The 19,645-nt window shown below is 35.9% G+C and overlaps 1 protein-coding gene and 1 pseudogene across 2 annotated transcripts; one reads left to right on the forward strand and one right to left on the reverse strand.

Moving 5' to 3' along the window:
- Positions 1-550: 550 nt before the first annotated feature.
- Positions 551-3,339, reverse strand: LOC140859361 (flavonol sulfotransferase-like; annotated as a pseudogene).
- A 6,429-nt stretch (positions 3,340-9,768) lies between these two features.
- Positions 9,769-15,662, forward strand: LOC105048517 (ACD11 homolog protein). 2 transcript variants are annotated; one of them, XM_010927840.4, is made up of 5 exons: positions 9,769-10,228; positions 11,087-11,259; positions 14,512-14,657; positions 14,808-14,946; positions 15,156-15,662. In XM_010927840.4, the coding sequence occupies exons 1-4, from the start codon at positions 9,965-9,967 to the stop codon at positions 14,912-14,914; spliced, it is 690 nt and encodes a 229-aa protein (XP_010926142.1). In that variant the 5' UTR covers positions 9,769-9,964; the 3' UTR covers positions 14,915-14,946; positions 15,156-15,662. The 2 variants fall into 2 exon arrangements, with proteins under 2 accessions (XP_010926142.1, XP_073116296.1); XM_073260195.1 differs by having other exon boundaries at positions 15,279-15,661.
- Positions 15,663-19,645: the final 3,983 nt, after the last annotated feature.

Below are 19,645 nucleotides of genomic sequence, written 5' to 3' on the forward strand. Positions count from 1 at the left end.
GGATCAGATGGCTAAGGTGAAATACGACTTTGATCAGGCATGATCAGGGCTAATATGCATGATCGAACAGCTCTGGTTCGAGCCGGTCACTATCGAATGGTCCATAAGGGTTCTAGGATTTGATTTGAGCTTGGTTTCCTAGGAAAACATAGTTTTAGTGATTCTTGAGTCTATATAGCTCCGATTGATGAACTGTTTATTGTGTTGGATAGCTGGTGACGTCCTGATCATGCAAAGAAACTTTTTAAAAGGTTTCAGAGAGCTTTTATGAGAGTTTTGAGACTTCTTGTTGAGAGATCTTTGTATAAGAGTTGAGTGATGAGTTCTTCTTGTATTTGTTTGATTTTCTTTCTCTCATAGTGAAGCTTGCACGTCTCATGGAGGTAGGCTTGAGGCCAATCCACATTATCTTAATTTGTTTATGGTATTTTTCTCTCTCTTTCTTTTTTCTTCCTCTCTCAACAACTGGTATCAGAGCATAATAACATGCTGGATTGTCACAGCCCGTACTCTGTCAACACCACTTTTTTCACCTCCAAGGTTCTCAGCTTCATAGTCTCACCATTTCCTCCACTACACCATCCCTTTCCTCCTATTCCGAGAATGGGCACTACACGAACTCCGCCAACCTTCTCATCCTCTTGAGCAGCTCGTCCTTTATCAGTTCATACTCGAGGAATAACACCTTCTCAGGCCTTCTCAAGCTTTCCCTTTGTACCTGAGATTATGGTCCTAGAACTGCCTATAGAGCGAGAGCTCCTCTCAAAACATCTCGAAGGCCTGGCTCAACTCCACGAAGTTAGGCTTTGCATAAGGGCGGCAATTGAGTTGGGTCAGATCAAATATGGATTGGATCAAAAAATCGTCAATCCAAATCTAATCTGTTTATTAAACAGATCAAAAATTTAGATCTAAACCCGATCTTTTTATTAAAAAGATAATCCGATCTGATCCACTTAACTCTTTTATTAAATAAGTTAAATTAGGTTAAACAAATTAAATAGGTCAGATTAAATGGGTCAGAAACAGATTAAACATGTCTTAAACGGGTTAAATAGATTAAACAGAATGGGTTAAATGGGTCAAAAATAGGTTAAGTAGATTTTAAACAGGTTTTAAATGGATTAAACAGATTATCTAACTCAATCCAATCCGAATATTAAACAGATTAAATATTTGAAACCTAAATCCAACCCAAATATTAAAAGGGTTAAACGGATCGATCTATTTATGATCCAAATCTATTTAACCTAAATTCAAACCTATTTATAATGGATCGAACACAGATCGAATTGATAGATCGGATCATATTTTGCAACCTATAGTTTTGCTCCCAATTGGTGCATATTTTGCCAGCCCTAGCTTTGCTCCCAATTGGTGTAGTGCGAGTGTGCGACAACGAGACAAAGACATCTTTCGTGGAATAAAAATCATATAGGGTAGGCACTATAAAAGATCATATGGGACGGACTTTACAATATGCCACGTGTCCCTTAATACTAATCTTAAAAGTGTAAATTTAAAAGTCAAAAAAATTTTCTACTAATGGAATTATTAGTCCCATGATTAAAGCATTCTCTTTTTTCTTTGTTTTCAGCACATAGTACTATATACTATATAACCATATGATACACACTAAATATATAACGAGGTGATACATACTGCAAGTTTTTTTAATACATATATAGCAACGATCCAATACATACCTACAGTTAAATTGATACATAGTTTATCGAATTTAATTTTATCAGTATATAGTATACAACTAATTAATACATATTTAGCAAAATATTCATTCAATATTCTAATACACACCTCTAGCTAAAGTGATGTACAGTTTTCAAAACATAGCATTCATCAATATATAGTAATCAGTAAATGATACATACTAGATGGCTTATTGATATATACTTGAGATTTTTTTGATGCGCACACAGTAATAATCGAATACGTACCTACAGATAAATTGATATATAGTTTACCGAATTTAGTATTCATTAATACATAGTATATGCTCAGTTAATATACACTTAGCAAAATATTCATTCGACGTCCCAAAATACACCTCTAGGTGAAACAATACATAGTTTCCGTAAACTTTTAGATGCAAAGATCTTAAAAAAAAAATGAGAGATTTGAAAGAGGAGAAAGGGCCTCAAAGTGTGTCATTTGTTCATATACCATATATTGATAAATGTTATATTTTGAAAACTATGTATCACTTTGTCTAGAAGTGTGTATTGAGATGTTGGATGAATATTTTGCTAAATATGTATTTACTAGTTATATACTGTATATTGGTGAATATTAAGTTCAATCAATCATGTATTCGTTTAGCTGTAGGTGTGTATTAAATCGTTACTAGGTGTGTATCAAAAATACTTATAATATATATCATCCGGTTATATATGAAGTGTGTATCATATGGTCATATAATATGTACTGTTATGTGCTGAAAATGAAGAAGAAAGAGAATGCTTTAATTACAGAACTAATAACTCAATCAGTAAAAAAGATATTGGACTTTTAAACTTATAATTTTAAGATTAGCATTAAGAGATACATGGCACGTTATGAAGAGATACATGGCACATTGTGAAGCCGAAGCCCACCATATGATCTTTTATAGTGCCTGCCCCGTATGATTTTTGTTCTCCTTGGTTTCTCGACACAAATAAATGAGCCGGCAATCAGAATCGAACACCGTCGCGGTGAAGGAGACGTGGCGTAGCGGGCATGTCGTGATCGGCAGCGGCGGCTTGGTTGCTAACGAACGGGATCTCTAGGTTAAGGCACGCACTCGTGGGGGTTTCGGCTGGGTAAGGGGTGTTGGGCGAAGGAGTAATTGGAGCAGTTGATGATGGCGAAGGCAAGGGCTTCGAGCCAGGTGGTGCCGTATCTGGGCTGGGTGTCGAGGATTGCATCGGTGGGGTGAGGCTTGAAGCCTTGAACCGATCTTGGACGGCCATCACAAACGGAAGAATGGCCTCGTTTATCCAAAGGCCTTGGTACATCCTGAATAGACGTGAGCATATTTCTCGCTTTGGAAGAGAAGATAGAAGTTCGTGCACGTGGTGCTCCTTTTGGACCGTAAGATCTAGGATCTCGCCACGGATTTCCTCATCCTGTGCAGCTCAGGGGGGAAGAGAATTGGAGGAGGAAATAGAAGATACAAGATTGCTGTGCTCCACGTGGACCGTGACATCTGGGATCTCGCCAAGGTCTTCTTAATCTTGTGGAGCTCTGGATGGAAGAGGAGCGAAAGGAGGAATACGAGGAACCGCAGCTAGGAGTGGGTGGTCAACTAAATCATTCTTACATTCACGTAGCAAAAGATTCAAGGGGTGAGATAGTATATGTCGATTACTGCTCACCTATTCTTCTTGACCTTTTCCTCGCCTGTTCTTTTTCACATTTACCTGTTTCGACTTCTCCCTTACGCATCACGATCTTTTCTTTTAAAGAATTAAAAAAAAAAAACTTGGGATATTTATGTGAGTCAATCTTTGTTACGCGTTAATTATAAAGAAACAAATGCATGCTCAAGCCAAATATATAAATGGATGTGATAATCATTCATCATTATTGTGGTATATGTTAGCCGACATTGTATTTATTCTGAGAGCAGCCAGATTAGAATTCGGTAGACTAAATTTAGACTTATATTCAGTGAGATCAAAATTCTATAATAAGAGTCCTACATCAATGATCCAAGCTATTGGATATGATCTATTATTTCAAAACTATTTGTACAAAAAAAACTATATTATTTGGAGAATCCTATCTTATAGGTCTATACATCAAATTGTCAAATATTAGACAACCTAAATAAAATTGAATTAGATATATTTTTTGATCACTTGATGCACAGACTAGAGACCTTCAAATCATATAATTTCTAGTGTGTATATAATTTTGAGATATTAGATCGCATCCAATGGTTTGGATCATCAATATAGGACTCTCATTATCCAGAATTGATCTAACCGAATCTGAGTCCAAATCCGATCGGTCTTACTTAAGTCTACCCACTTATTTTGATAGTGTAATCGGTCAAAGGACATAAAAGAAAACTCAAATTAAATTGTCCATGCTATCTAACAAAGCCATTAAATAAGAAGCTTGTCGGGATTTGCTACCTAACTACTTAAGAAAGATGGTTCCGTATATGTAGAAAGGGAATACAGCTAATAATTGGATACTGATCCCGTCCCCATGTGAAAGGTAATCAACTAATACTAATCATGATAATAATATGTTTGTGAGGCAACTTTGCCTTCATAAGGAAGTGCCGTGTTGGGGACCCATTCATCACCGGAGCATTGTACATCAGGCGGTATATGGAAATGTTATTGATCAGATAGTTTCTTTGTATACTCAGTTCTTTTGGGAGTAGAAAGTTGAGGCAAATTCCATGGTATCCACCTTCCTTTGGAACTTATTTTGTAATAAATCACTCATATAGAGTTGCTCAACTAATGTGGTTTCACCTAATCTCTCTTTTGCCATATCAAATTTGTCTTGCTTATGCTTATTATTTACTCTAGCAGGTTTGAAAGGCTGGAGACTCGGGGTTTTGAAGGTAGAATTTTATCTCTGACTCTAGTTATAAGGATCAAGGACCTCATCAAAAAACAGTCAAAAAATATTATTGAGAATCTCTAGCTCATGTATCCAAGGCCTCCTTTATGCCCAACTAATGTGCTACTGAAATTTACTCGCACACTTCCTCCAGATCTTCCTGCATGATGAGCTAGTAGTTAATCCTAAAAAGGCTCAACCTTCAGTATCTCTTAAGTGTAAAAATTATGGGCTAGGTTGGCTTTAATAGCATTCATAACAGTCAAGATCTCACCTCTAGAGTCTAACTAGAAGTATTATTAGGAATCATTGTATTTGCTTATGTATTCAGAAAGCTCTCAATACATTAAAATATAGGACGAAACACACATCCGCATAAATCCTTTTACAAATAAATTCATTTACTAAGAATATCTTTATCAAGATAATCTAAATATAGGTCTCTCTCTAATTCCCTTCTTTCCTTTTACCTTGCTTCATGGCAGTCTATTTTAATTACCTTGATGCCCCCTCAACTTGAATGGATCAAATTAAACTTTAATGGTTAGATAAGTCAAATGGATTAAAAGAGGCTATTACATTATGAAAGACCACAATGGCCAACTACTGTTCATTGGAGAATCTTATCTTCTCGGGCTGTCAATTCCAACGTTGAAGCTCTACGTTGTTTGAGCGGGACTCAAAAAGTGGTTTCTTGCACAAAAGTTTGAGAGGTTTGTGTTGAGGGTGATTCTTGGATTGTTGTTAGATTCCAATTCCTTCACAAAGGATCTCGGAGCATCGAACTTTGCTTATATGAGGTTCATAACATATGACCGTCCTTTCACAATCTTGCATCTAATCTATCTTTCGAGAAGATAATAGGCTTGCTAGATTGATAGCAAATGAAGGCACCCATAGTGCTAACTGGTCAAAGTAGGGATCAAGAATTTTCCTTCTCAATTGCTGTATTTGGTATAAGCTGATGCTCAAGCTAGTTTGTTTGTAGAATAATAATTAAGTATTTCAGAACTATGACTCCCTTCCCCTGTTACAGAAATCAACTGAATAAAGGGACATAAACAACCGCATCCTTTAAAAAAAAAAACTATTATCCTTGATGGCATCACAAGTATTAAGTTACAGTTAAGTTAACTCGCACCTTTAATTTAACAAACCTATTTTTATCTATCAATGAAAAATTTGTATTATTGTACCATACAAAATTATAGTTTTTCGAAAAAAATAAATATTTAAAATGAAATATCATACATACATTTATAAATGGACAAAGGTGATGAAAGAGTTGTTTAAGATAAGACCTGATGGTCAAGGTCATGACTACAGGTAATTGGCAAGAAATATACTTAAATTTGAATTAGTTCTATTTTTCATTTATTTTTCATGAGTTAGTTGAATCTAATAGCGCTATTCATTCTAATGGATCTCAATATAGAGAGATGGAGGCAGGACTCACTCTAGTTTCCAACATGTCATATTTTAGCCACATCTTTTATTTTTTTCTTTCTAAAACAAAGGAAAATCAAGATATTGTTAGAGCTTTTAACTCATAAAAATTTTAAAATTTTAAAAATAAAATTAATTTATAGTTGTTTAAAAATTTTATTATTTTTTTCTAACATCTATTCTCAAAGAATTATGATTTTTTAGAAGAGAACGTTGATTTTTAAAGAAATAAAGTATTTTCAAAATACCACATAACTTCGGATCATCATGTCTCTAAATAGATCCCTCTAGAACATATTCTCAGTACTAAGAAAATACACCCTCCCTTATTGGTGCTCTTTCACTCTAGATCTTTCATTCTTTCTATTTTTTTTTTCTTTTATAGGTATGTAATGGAGTGAATCAAGTTCTTTCGTGATCGTGCTCGTTAGAAGAGGATTGGACTGAACCAATTTATCATATTTTAAGGATAAAACCGATGCTAAGCTGTACATAGAGGCCGAATAATGTTATTAGGACAGTATTTACACATGCTGCCATTAAGATAAACTATTTTTATTTTCTATTTTATTTTAAATAGGTTGTTTCTTCATTGTGCTATCTTAAATTAATAATAAAAGCAGCATGATAATTATGTGTCAGGCACCCGTCAAGGTCAATCCGCTCCCCAAAAAAGCCAAGAACGTTAACATTGTGTCGCGATCAGCCAAAAGATTACGAACATGTAATTACTAACGCGGTCTTCTCAAGTTATGCCAGGCTAGGCTGAGGTCAACATTTGGTTGAAACATTATCCCTAATTCTCTGCTGGAATTGGTTGAATACCTATCCAATTCCGACGTGGAGCAGGGACTGAAGCCAAGTACAATCCGACAGGCTCGTAGTTGGTATTCAGATGTAACGCAGAGCCAAGGTCTTTGAACTTTTGGTTCTGGTCCGATGCTCTGGAGTAACCTTGTTGGGGTCGATCCCTTTGCCAAACTAGTTGGGTAAGTCGCCTAGTTACCCCCTCTCTTGGCGCTTTAAAAGTTTAACTTTGATGGCTAGATGAGCTAGCAAGGGCTCTTATGGGTCCTTAATATCTGCAGTGGGGAGGAAAACTTGCAACTTGGTCAATTCCTTATGCTGAGTTAACAGCGGTTTAGAATGGGCTCAATCAAACAGTTCTTCAACACAAAGCTACTCAAGTATAGCTCTTAGAGGGCTCACTATTATTATTATATCTTGGATACAGTGTACTAACCATAATGTGCAACATATGAACCCTTTCCTTGATGATCAAGTGCATCTGAAGTGGGTCATTTGGGCTTTCAAAGTTTCGCATATCCACCACGAAGGCAATCGTGCCGCAGATACAGCAGAGATGGGAAAAAGAAGCATTGATGCCACCCAATTGGCCTATCTATTGGTTGCTGATGCACCTGGAGTCACCTGACCGTATATCGCTTTAAGTTTAGCTCTGCTCCTCTTTTGTATGAAAAGAAATAAAAAATTATAAATACATCTTCTTAATAGGTCTTAAAAATTTTAAAAATATCAATTAGTCACTACAAATTTAAATCCGTTGCAATATGGTTCAATTTTATAAAAAATTATTACGTTGAGGATCACTTGATAAATAAATTCTCATAAAATTTTAAAACTATCTTTCTTACTGACTCAATGAGAAGCTTTTGTTTTAGCATGAATAGAAAGGGAATGCTTTAAGATTTCTATAAGTAGTTGAATAACGGAAGTTTGAGTCTTTTGAGATCCATGTAGATGAATAGATGATAAAAGATAGAGTGTTTTATAATCTGTGCAGGTAAATGAATGTTAAAAGAATGAAGGGCCTTGAGATTTTTGCAAGCAGATAGATGTAAAGGATGCAATATTTTGATATTTACATAAGCACCAGAGCCGGCCCTGGGGCGGGTCAAATTGGGCGACCGCCCCAGGCCCCAATTTTTTTTTTTTTTTGGGTAAACGAAATGCCATTCTTCCTTTCTCGAGTCCTGACTCCCAACGGCTCCCAAGCCCCAGCAAGAGTTTTTTAGCTCTCGTCATTTCGATTTCTCCCATAATTTCTCATCACCTCGCAATGCCTTTCTCCCTATTCTTTTTTTGGGTAAACTAAACGTCATTCTTCCTCTCCGGAGTCCCGACTCCCCAAACAAAATGCCATTCTTCCTCTCCCGAATCCCGACTCCCAATGGCTCCCAAGCCCCAGCAAGAGCTTTTTAGCTCTCGTCATCTCGATTTCTCCCGTAATTTCTCATCACCTCCCTATTTTTTTTTTTGGGTAAACCAAACGTCATTCTTCCTCTCCGGAGTCCCAACTCCCCAACAGCTCCTAGCAAGAGCTTTTTAGCTCTCGTCATCTCGATTTCTCTCGTAATTTTTCAATTCTCATCCCCTCTCATCGCCTCGCAACACCTTCCTTGATCCTATATTTCATATAAAATATCAAGTAAAAAGAAAAAAATAATTTGATGAAGATGTTAATGTGGATATTGAACAATCACCAGAAGAATCATTTAGAGTTAATTATTTTTTATATTTAGTAGATCAAGCTATCTTTTCATTGAAACATAGGTTTGAATAATTTCAATTATATGAAAATAATTTTGAATTTTTATTTGATTTTAAAACATTAATTTCATTGGACGAAGAAAGTTTAAAAAAAAAATTATCTTAATCTTCAAAGTATTTTAACAAATGATAATCATTATGATCTTGATGGGATTGATTTATTTTCAGAATTAAAAGTTCTAAAAATAATTATTCCAAAAGAAAAAAATATTGTTTTGAATATATTTAATTATATTAACGAAATAAATTGTTATCTAAATGTATCAATTGCATATAGAATATTATTGACCATACTTGTTACCGTTGCCTCTACTGAAAGAAGTTTCTCAAAATTAAAATTATTAAAATTATATTTACGATCAACGATGTTACAAAAAAGATTAAATGATTTAGCTATACTATCTATTGAAGAAAAATTATTGTCAAATATTGATTACAAAGAAATTATAAAAAATTTTACATTACAAAATGCACGTAAATTAATTTTTTAATAATAATTAATATTTAAAATATATTAATTTTTAATAAAAAAGTTTCATTTTTTTTTATTTTGCCCCAGGCCTAAAGAATGTCAGGACCGGCCCTGACAAGCACATGAATAACAAGTGATAAATCTATGCAAGTAGATGGATAACAAAGGATAAAATACTTTGAGATCTATGTAAATGAATGAATGATGAAAGATGACATGCTCTGAGAGTTATGTAGATATATAAATGATACAGAATGGAGCATTGTGAGATTTATGCAAGCAGATGAATAATAGAGGGTAGAGTATAAATGTAGACAAATGAGTAATAAAAGATGAAGTACGTTAAACATGAATGATAGATGATAGAATGCTTTGAGATCTGTATAAATAGATAGATAATGAAATGCATGTAGGTAAATGGATAAGAGAAGATTTAATGCTTTGAATTTTATATAGGTGGATCATAATAGAGGACGAAGTATTTTGACTTCTGTGTAAGTAGATAGATGATGAGAAATAAAATTTTTTAAATGATAAAAGATAAATTATTTTGAGATCCGCATAAATCAATGAAGGGCAGAGAATGAAATGTTTTAAGGTGTGGATGAATCACGGTGACGTAATTTTTAAAAGAAATAAATTTCGAAACACGTACGTAACGGGGAGTTTCCCAGGTCAACCGCCTCCGTAGGAAAAGCGGCGGCTTGTCTGGCTTCTCTGCGTGGAACTCTCCATGGACTCCCGTTTCCACCAACCTTCCTCTTTTTTTAGCCGATGGACTCCTTTCCTCTTCTTTTCGCTCCATTTCCGAAAACTTCGGAAAGGGAATTTTAATCTGACCCCTCTCCTCCGAGCCTTCTCCCCGTTCATCTAATAAGATTCTGGCGAGATACGATGATGGGGGAGGAGATGGAGTCTCGCTCATCGACGCCCTTCGGCTCGTTCACCGAGACCGACAACGATTCCTTCAAGGAGTCCGAGTCGGAGACCCCCCTCGCGGCCGTGGCGGAGGCCTTCGAGGAGCTGGCGAGGTCGCTGGAGAACAATTCCGAGGACCTCAAGGTCGCCGCTTTCTCCTACGCGTGCTCCCTCGTCTCCGTCCTCTTCAATTGCCTCGGCTTCGCCTTCAAGTTCGCCGAGATGGAGTACGTCTCCAAGGTCGGCTCTTTCCTGCTCTCTCTCTCTTTCTCTCTGTTCCTTTTCTTTCCCCCATAATTTTTTGACCTAGTTTCCGGTCTGTTGTACGTAAGCTCTGGTGTCATCTATTGACCAACGATGAGTTGTTGTCTTTAAAAAATTTTGTTTCCGGCACGAGAGAGTATAAGCTATTGTGGAACAGAAGTTAATTAACCTGGAAAGTTTCTGTCGTGGTTGGAATGTTAAATTACAAATGGCAGAGTGAATGTTTTTTGGTAATGTGCATCTCAGAAGTTGTGTAGGAGTTGCATTGATAGAGGACAGAATGATGATGGACTGATTGAGGAGCAGTTATAGCCTTCATCTCTCCATCAGAATGGCATACTAATTTAAGACATAATGTGAGAACTGACTATAGGTATTAAAAAAAAAATCAATTTATTGATATGGTACCCTGATTCTCAATTCCACACTTGGCTGCAACTTAAAACATAATAATGGCAGATATGAGATTGCTGCCCTATTTTTCCAGATATTTATGAATATGAGCACTGATTTATCGTGCAAGTACCAATAATCAGTTGTTTTAGTTTCATTAAATTTTTTGAATGGTTTTATCAAAATTATTTAAGAGTATGTCCATGTAAAGATTTAGTACTTACATTAATTGTCCTGTATTATTGAGGAGAAAGTTATTCTTTTACGTGTCCTTTGCATTTATGAGATCCACTGTTGAGTTGAACATGACCGTAAATCTATAATCCTACTGTTATGTGTGAATTTTGTTTTTTTTTTCATTCTTGCTAATGTACTCAATAATATTCAATTTTGAGATCAGATATTCAAACTGATAAATTGTGTTTTGATTAATTTGTTCAGGTAAATGACCTAATTGAAGCATCAAAGACTTATGATACATTAAACAATATCCTAGACCATGATGTCGAACATGATATGGTTGCAAAGCAAGGAAGCCATTCGCGTAATTTGCGTAGAGTCAGACTAGGTCTTGACCTCATCAAAGCTTTGTTTGAGAGATTTCTATCATCTAAGTATGTCTTACTCCTTTTTCACAGTTGTTTCCTTTTCCATCTTTATCTACTTATCTTTATTTTCTTTATTATATTGTAAATGCTAACCTTCATTTTGTTGTTCTTGTGGGCGGGGCAGGGGGGCTGTGGGTGGGGGTGGTGGGGTTTGAATACTTCTTAATGGATTCTTCATTGTATACAATCTTTTGTGTGAGTTTTGTGACTAGCTGCCACATGATATCAGACAACTTCTGACATCTAATTACATTCAATGTTGATCCAGGGGATGAGGCATAGTATTAGTGAGACTGGAAGGGAAAGTAAGAACCTTAATATATTTGGAAAATAAAACAATGTATGACTGCTATTAAATTAGGAAAGAATCAAGAAATAAGGGGGGCTTGAGTTGAATAAATGCAATAATATGACTCATTAATCTTTATGTTCCAAGCTTGATGTAAACATATCATGGTGTATGCTTGAGTTCAAACAAAGACATGATGAAAACTCGAATAGACTTAATATGTCCGGGTGTCAAATTGAACAACTGTCATGCTACTTTATGAAATTGAGTACATTGAAGGAGGCACTGATTATGATATGAGGGTTATGCTCGTGATGACACTTTGTGCTTCCAAGTGGCAAAAATATAAATAAGGGTTATATGCTGCTAGATTTATAGATCCAGAGTTTTATGATAATAGACCCCTCAAGGTGGTGTTTAATGCAAAAAAGTATAACATAGTCGACCGGAGAGCGGGGGAGATAGAGAGAGAATAGATTAGATAACTAATGTCATCTGCATGAATCAATCATGGTATAAGAATTGTCAGTGATGATACATACACGTTATGTAAAAACAAAGAAAAGAGGTTCTAAATGAGCATGTATACTGACAAATGGAAACAAATCACCATGCAGTGAATATATTGCAAATCATTTTAGATCAGCTGGCCGTGGTAGTTGGAACACTTGTGATATATTGACCACATTAAAATGCTAAAGGCAATCTGCAGGATACTGGATCCAATGATAACAAGAAACATGTGAGTTTCATAAGGAGTGATAATTCCTTGGTGGTAATGCATGGGATCCAATACTCTGATATCCATGTGGGTTGCAGAACATATTAGATATCAATGGCAAGTCACTAGTGGAGGCATTTGTCGTATTATGAAGGACTTGCTATGGCTGCTTGAGAAGCTGCTGAATCATTGGCTCATGGGCAGAGTGAGGACGTAATTTTGCACTTAATGCATGAATTTTGTAGCCATTTCTGCAAACCTCTTCTTCATGCCATAACTGTTGAGCATGTTATTTTTCAATTCATGGATGGAAAACAGATTGACCAGAAGGGCTCTCAAGAACCACTGCTTAAACAAGGTTTATCCACTAGAACAGTTTTGGTTGGACAGGCTTGACAGTTCATAGTTGCAAAGTCCCCTTTTGGAATCATAAGAGGCAGCAATGAGTAGAAAAATCAATATACAAGAGATCACTTTGTAACTAGTTAGGATGCACCCACATTAGGAACTGGTACTGTCTTCAAGTTGCAAAATGTGATACAATGAGAAGAAAGAGAGCTGGAAATGCTCTAAAGAGGAAGCATCTCCTGGATGCTAGACGTAAAAGTAAAGAACTTGTGAAGGGAGACTGCTTATCATGGAAAAAAATCCGAGTTTTTTCAAAATATTTCTAGATTCACAAGCTGATACAAAATGGAAATCCGAATATGATGAGAGAATTGGGGAAATAAAAAAGAAATAGTAAAAGGAAGTTGATTGGGCAAACATGTTAAATTGGTGGCTTGAGTGATTGGTGGATGGATATATTCCAAGCATATGAACTTCAATGCAATGGTGCAGGTGTTGATTAGTGGTAGATACTAAATCTGCTAAATCCATGTGTCCCCAAAAACTTCAGATCAGAAAGAATGGAGAGTTGGTGGTTCAAATTTTTTCTCCGAAAATGAGGGAAAGGAAAATAGCCACATGGATCATAAATACTTGCAGTTTGAGCTGTTAGGAAGTCCAAAAAAAAGATAACAAAGCGCAAAAAGTTATGCTTTGTATTGTTATCATTCAAGAAGATAATAAAAAAAATCCTACTTGGCTCTCATCTGCCAAATAGTACTAAGCATGTAACAAGCTTGAGAGAAAAAGGTCATCAGTCAGTCCATATAGGGTAGACTACTCTCAAATCTCAATTAATATGACAGAATATAGTTCCGATGAAAAGGGACATTAAAAAGTGTGACTCCTAGATCATGTTGAAAATGAACACCAGAGGGCAGATGTCAAGGAAGAAATAGGTTCAGGTTCAGTTTTACCAAACTATTGGTGCTATAAATCTCCAGACAACTAACAACGGTGGACTGAAGCTTAAGGGGTTGCTTGATAGGGAAAAAAAAAATGGAGCTCCCGTTCAAACTTTTAGTCTTACTCATGGAGATTTCATGAAATGATCAATTTTAGCACTTTTTAGTTGTCTAATAGAGAAGGGCATAGGATTGGAGTACTCAGACATTTTATTAATTGATCTAATCATTGGACCACACAAATGAAAAGAAGCTTTCCAGAGATGAAGCAAGGCACTGTTTTTATCATTAGATTTAATCTTTAAGAAGTAGGACAGCTGATGTCAGTGCTGAGTGATAATGATAGGACCTGATAGGTATAGGTTCGCATTCCCTAGATGTATGGGAATGAGAAGGTGTCTTCAGCCCTTTTCACCAAAGGAGGATGGGGGGCATGGATCCAAATATACACTTCTCTGTATAGAATTATAATGTGTGGTTATGTTCACAAGCATTTATGTGAATGTTTCCACAATAGTATCAAGGATTGATGATCCACTCCTTTTTTATTATCATGAATTTGTTTTAGGTTTTATCTTAACTTTCAAGACAGTCACAGAAAAAGAGTTTCTATTTTTTTTAAAAAAGTGGGTACTTATAACTACATGACTATCAAAAGAGTCTCCTCACTTTCTGACTCTCCACACTCTCTATGCACTGAATGTTGACTGTTTTTAAGCTGTAAATGTAGGCATTATGTTCGTTTGCATGTACACAGCTCTAATACATTAATTAGACTGTTACTCCTGATTGACCTAAAATTGCCTGCATACAAGGAATGATGAATCACATGTATACTTAAGCATACACCATTACAAATAGCTTTTTGAAACACCAATTCAATTCTTCTTGTTCTCAGTTTATCTGGGGTTAGTTCAGATTTGATCTGGTGCATACATAATGTTTATATCTCTCAGTGAATACTCATTAAAAGAGGCTGCTTCAACTGCATATGGACAAGTTTGTGCACCATTTCACACTTGGGCTGTCAGGACAGCAGTTGGTGCTGGGATGTGTACTCTTCCGACAAGAGAACAGCTATTATTAAGATTGAATGAAACTGGTTAGCTTACTTCACTTTTCCATAGTTATAAATCATTTTGTACTGAAGTTCAATATCTAAGTAGTTTTTGTGCCGGCTAATTTCTTTTTATACAAATTCTAGATTTTGGCTGTTCATTATACACCTCACGGGCTTCCACTGTTGCTGCAGAAAACTCTGTACAGAAGGAAATGAGGAGATACATCGATGCTTGTAGTCCCATCATAGAATACATCGACAATCTGTTCCTTTCAAGGAATATTAGCCTAGATTGGTGACATGACTTAACATGCCTTTGTTAATGGCGCAGGTAGCTATTCATCATCCATTCAGGCTCCTGAAATGCAAGAATTTTCTAACTGGGGAAGCTGCTTCATCATTTTCCTTAATTTACATTTTTCTTTTTTGCTTAGATCCCTGATTTATTGTTAAATTGTACTATTTTTGTACGACCGACACTGAATCATTGTTGCTGCTTGTTTTTCTGGTGATAAATGATACCAATGACTTTTGCTATAGAAAGCATGTGGGGAGTCCCAAAGGAGTAACTAGAAGAAAAGTTCTTAGATTTCTTTTCCTCTTTTCGCCTTGCACGGAAGAGTATATAATATATATTGAAATCTACATCATATCTGAATTCAGCAGCATCAATGGCAGAATCAGATGGAGCTCAACTAGTTCGACCACATCGCCAGAAGGGTTTACGCTCTCCATAAGTCCCTTCTTCCTTGATTTATGTCAGTTAATTTGAAGGTGGAAGGTGCAATCTTTTTTGAGTCTGCTTTGCTAAACTAGGTGGTCAGTGCATGGAGAAACCCTTCATTGCTTCAGCTCGTTAGACATATGGAATGTGTTTCTTTCCATTAAAATGGAATTCATTCTCTCTTTTTTTAAAAGAAAAATGTCAGAGATTCAATTTAGGAGCATGTGATAGTACATGAACTACTATGGAGATGTTTGATTGCTTGTAAGCTTTATTCAAATAAATATTTATAAAATGTGATTTTTGTGAAATATGTCTTATGAAAAAGGAGAGATTCGTTTTTCATAGAACTCATGTTTCAGGTTATATGACCCTTCAGTCATGGCAAAACAGATTTTATGGAAAGCAAGCAAACAAGTTCTTGTAAAATTCATTCATTTTGGGTTTTTTTTAATAAACCCCTCTATGGTTCTACAAAAAAAAAAAAAGCCTCTATGGTAAAACTAACCAATCCAACAGCTCCCAGGTTTGAGTAAATATTTAAATAAATTTTATTGACCAATATATAATTCTTGACTCCCTTCTAGAAATTTTATATTTCGAAATTCTGTAACGTATGTTACTTGTCTTCCGCGTGGAAGATTGTCAAGTATATTCCTCATTTTATTTTATGGTCAGTTCAGCTTGTATTTTCTGTTGGATTCTTCTGATTTTTATCTTGTCGATTACAGATGCTGGTCTCATAGGTGATATAATGTGCAAACACAATGGAACTGCTAAGTGTACAATTTGTTCACAATTATCGTGGGTTCGAGCCTTCAAGATGGTTGTACATGAGTTATACTCGACGAGCATCGCCCAACAGGTTTCAACAAAAATAATGCATGCATCTAAAATTATCATGTGTATGCTTCTAAAATTTTCTTTCTTTTTCCCCGCTGGAAAGGGAAAGAAAGGGAGTTTTTATCAAGAAAACTTGGAATCATAAAAGTCCTGAGAAATTTGGGATGGCGTAAATAATCTCCAAAGAGGAAAAGAATTCCTGATTTTTTTTTTCAGAAGTTTTAGATCTGAAGGTTCCGTATTCCATGGCTTCCCCCTTCTCGTGTTTTGTTCAAGGGATAAGACACTTTCCATCCAGCAGCTTTTAAATCAATAACTTGAGCCTGATAAATTGTGGGATGAGTTGTATGAAGTCTTTGCCACTTGGCGGTTGGCGGTATGCTTTAGCATTGTGCATTTTACTTGCGTTAAAAAGAAATGAAGTCCTCACAAATTTGTTCTAAACAGTCATTTATTTTTTTTATTTATAAATCAATGAAGCTATAATTTTCCATTATAATAAAACCAGCAGCCCCTTGCTCAAAAAAATGAATTAAATTTTTTTATTAATTAAATAAAAATAAAAATATTATTTAAAGCTCATGATATTATATTATATGTATGTATTGGTAACACTTGAAAAGTCCAAAACGTTGTAATATTATAGCAGCCGTGTTATGTTTTGGTAAGAAAATGCTGTGATCTAACAAAGCCATGCTATTTCCCCTCTTCCCACAAAAATCACACCACGTACACTGGTAAAAAAAAAAAAAGAAATCCACCGCGTCACTGTACTGCGGGGTACGCACTACGCTCTTCTTCTCTCCATCACCGCCGGTCCTTCCTTACCACCCCACCTACCTAAACCTCCTCCAATGTCTCTCTTCATCTCTAAAATGGCCGGGAACGGTCTGTTCATCGCCCGGCACCATCACCTTCCCGTCCCCCCACCCTCCCTCTCCTCCTCTTCCGCCCCTTCGAACCCCGTCTCTTTCCCTTCTCCTTGAAGAAGAACTCACGTCGCGCGCGTGAGGAAGGGCCTCTCGTCCCGCACCCGCCGGCTCGAGAACGGAGGCAAGAAAGGACTGCGACCAACACCACCACCAAGAAGGAAGAGGAGGCGGCGGCGGCGGAGGGGTTGGAGGGATGGCCGCTGGAGAGGGGACTTCTTCTTCTGCTTTTCTGGAAGTCGGCGGAAGAGGGGCTGAGGGGCTCGCCACGCCGTCGCTGCCGATGTCGGAGCTGCCGGGGGAGGAGCCGGACTTCTGGGAGGGGCCGCAGTGGAACGCCTTCGGCTTCTTCATCCAATACCAGTGGGCATTTTGTTATTGAAAATATATGAAATAATATATATATATATATATATATATATATATATATAATGTAACCATAGAACAAAAAAATTACAGAAAAATAAATTAATTAAAAAAAATTGTTAATTAATAAAACTTATTAATAATTTAGATGTCAATCAGTATATATATATATATATATTTTTTTTTTTTTTCTTGACGTGTGTGATATAGTATATGTGATGTGATAAAAAATAAAATACAGGATCTGACTTGGGAGGCGATTAAATCATTGTCCTAAAGGAGATTTCGATCTGCAAAGACTTGAGCCACACACCCTTCTCCAAGGTATAATCCGGAAGCTAAGTACTCTAATATCCGTCGGTGGTACGATCTCGAACGGATGCCGATCAGACTCGTTCTCAGTCCAAATATGATATTAAAAACCAAACAAGAGAGAGAGCGAAGAGAGAAATTTTTTTTTTTTGGAAAGAAGAAAGACTTTCGATGTTTTTTTTTTTCTACTGAGAACTGAGAAAAAGGGGGGCCTTAAATAAGCCCAAACAGCCGCAGCAGCTGCGTGTGCGAGAACTGCCTCCAGAACAGATGCCTGTGCATGGAGCTCCTGTGAAACAACCACACAGCGCGTACAGTTCATGGAACGGTCAAACGACAGAACGTTCACGCGTACTCAATGCGGAACATTCACGCACGTTCGACGTTCCGTGCAAGGAGTTTTGAAACTCCCTCAAAAAAAAATCAATAATCTCCCATAAGTTTCAAAACTCATGAAAATATTTAAGTTCAACAAACATATTAAAACTTTCATTGGACTTTTACTATGCTCAATACAAGTACCTTCTAGGTTTGAACTTGCATTTAGTATTAAAAAAAATATAGTATGAAGACGGGTAGCGCTATTTAGGCTATGCGCTTGTCTTAATTTTCATGAGAGTTACTAGAGATTCATCATAATCTTATAGTTGCGGTCTCACGACTACTCTCACAAGATAGATCCTTCAAGGGTACGTGTAACGGAATCGTACCTCACTGAATTTTCAGCTTTGGATCTATTAAGAACTATGCTTAGCTTAACCATTACATATAGAGCATTAGAGACAAACTCCAAAAAATGGTGCTCTCAGATGTCACCTCAGAGGTCGTTTCTCTTTGAACCTTGACCCTGGAATCTCCAATCACTAAGGTAGGGGTCTACTCTAGTGACTAATATACAAGCTTAAGCCCCATCCCTCTCAATATCTCAAACACCAAAGTCTTTGAAAGATGTTTAGTTAAAAGATCAAACAGATTATATTTTGATCTTATAAATTGAAATGATATCATGTCTTTCATTTTATTTTTCACAGTTTTGTATCTGATTAGAATACGATTGTTCATCTTTTTATTTAATATCTGCTAATTTAACAGATCTATTAGAGCTCTACAATCATAATTTATTAGGATTATAGATATTTTGAATGAAAAAAAATTCAATCTCATTAATTAAATCTTTTAGCTACTGTGCTTCAGTGCAAGTGGTGTCAAGAGCAGTTAATTCAAACTCTAACGTACTTCTTATTATTATTATTTGTTTATATGAACCCCAAGATACTACACCTCCTCCAAATATGAAGAGATAACCTGTGGTGGACTTAGCATCTAAATTATCTGTTATCCAGTTAGCATCACTATATCTTTCTAGTATTTCTGGATAATCGGAGAATAAGAGAGAATAATCTAGAGTTTCCTTCAGATATCTAAAGACTCTTTCAAGGGCTTTCCAATATTTTTCACTAGGATTGCTAGAATACTGACTTAGCTTGCCTACTACATAAGCTATATCAGGATAGATTCTATTTGCTACATATAACAGTGATCCTATCCTCTGGAAATACTCTAACTGTCTTACAGGTTCTCCTAAATTCTTAGTTAAATGTGAACTATGATCATATGGGGTAGAGGCATGATTTAAATCAAAATATTCAAAATTTTTAAGTATTTTTTCTATTGAATGTGTTAGATTTATGGCTATTTTGTTATTTATTCTTTTAAGTTTTATTCCTAAGATTATATCAGCTTCTCTTAAGTCTTTCATATCAAAATTATTTGACAAATAATTTTGAGTTTCTTGTATTATTTTTAGTAATATCCCAAATAATAGAATATCATCTATATATAGGCATAAAATGATA

Source organism: Elaeis guineensis, chromosome 7, assembly GCF_000442705.2.
Source record: "Elaeis guineensis isolate ETL-2024a chromosome 7, EG11, whole genome shotgun sequence".
Lineage (NCBI taxonomy): Eukaryota > Viridiplantae > Streptophyta > Magnoliopsida > Arecales > Arecaceae > Elaeis > Elaeis guineensis.

Bases quoted from the DNA above. Each gene is read 5' to 3' on its own strand.
- LOC105048517 (XM_010927840.4), top strand. From the start codon at position 9,965: ATGATGGGGGAGGAGATGGAGTCTCGCTCATCGACGCCCTTCGGCTCG. The intron at 10,229-11,086 runs GTCGGCTCTTTC...TAATTTGTTCAG, and splicing joins AGATGGAGTACGTCTCCAAG to GTAAATGACCTAATTGAAGC. The intron at 11,260-14,511 runs GTATGTCTTACT...TATATCTCTCAG, and splicing joins GAGAGATTTCTATCATCTAA to TGAATACTCATTAAAAGAGG.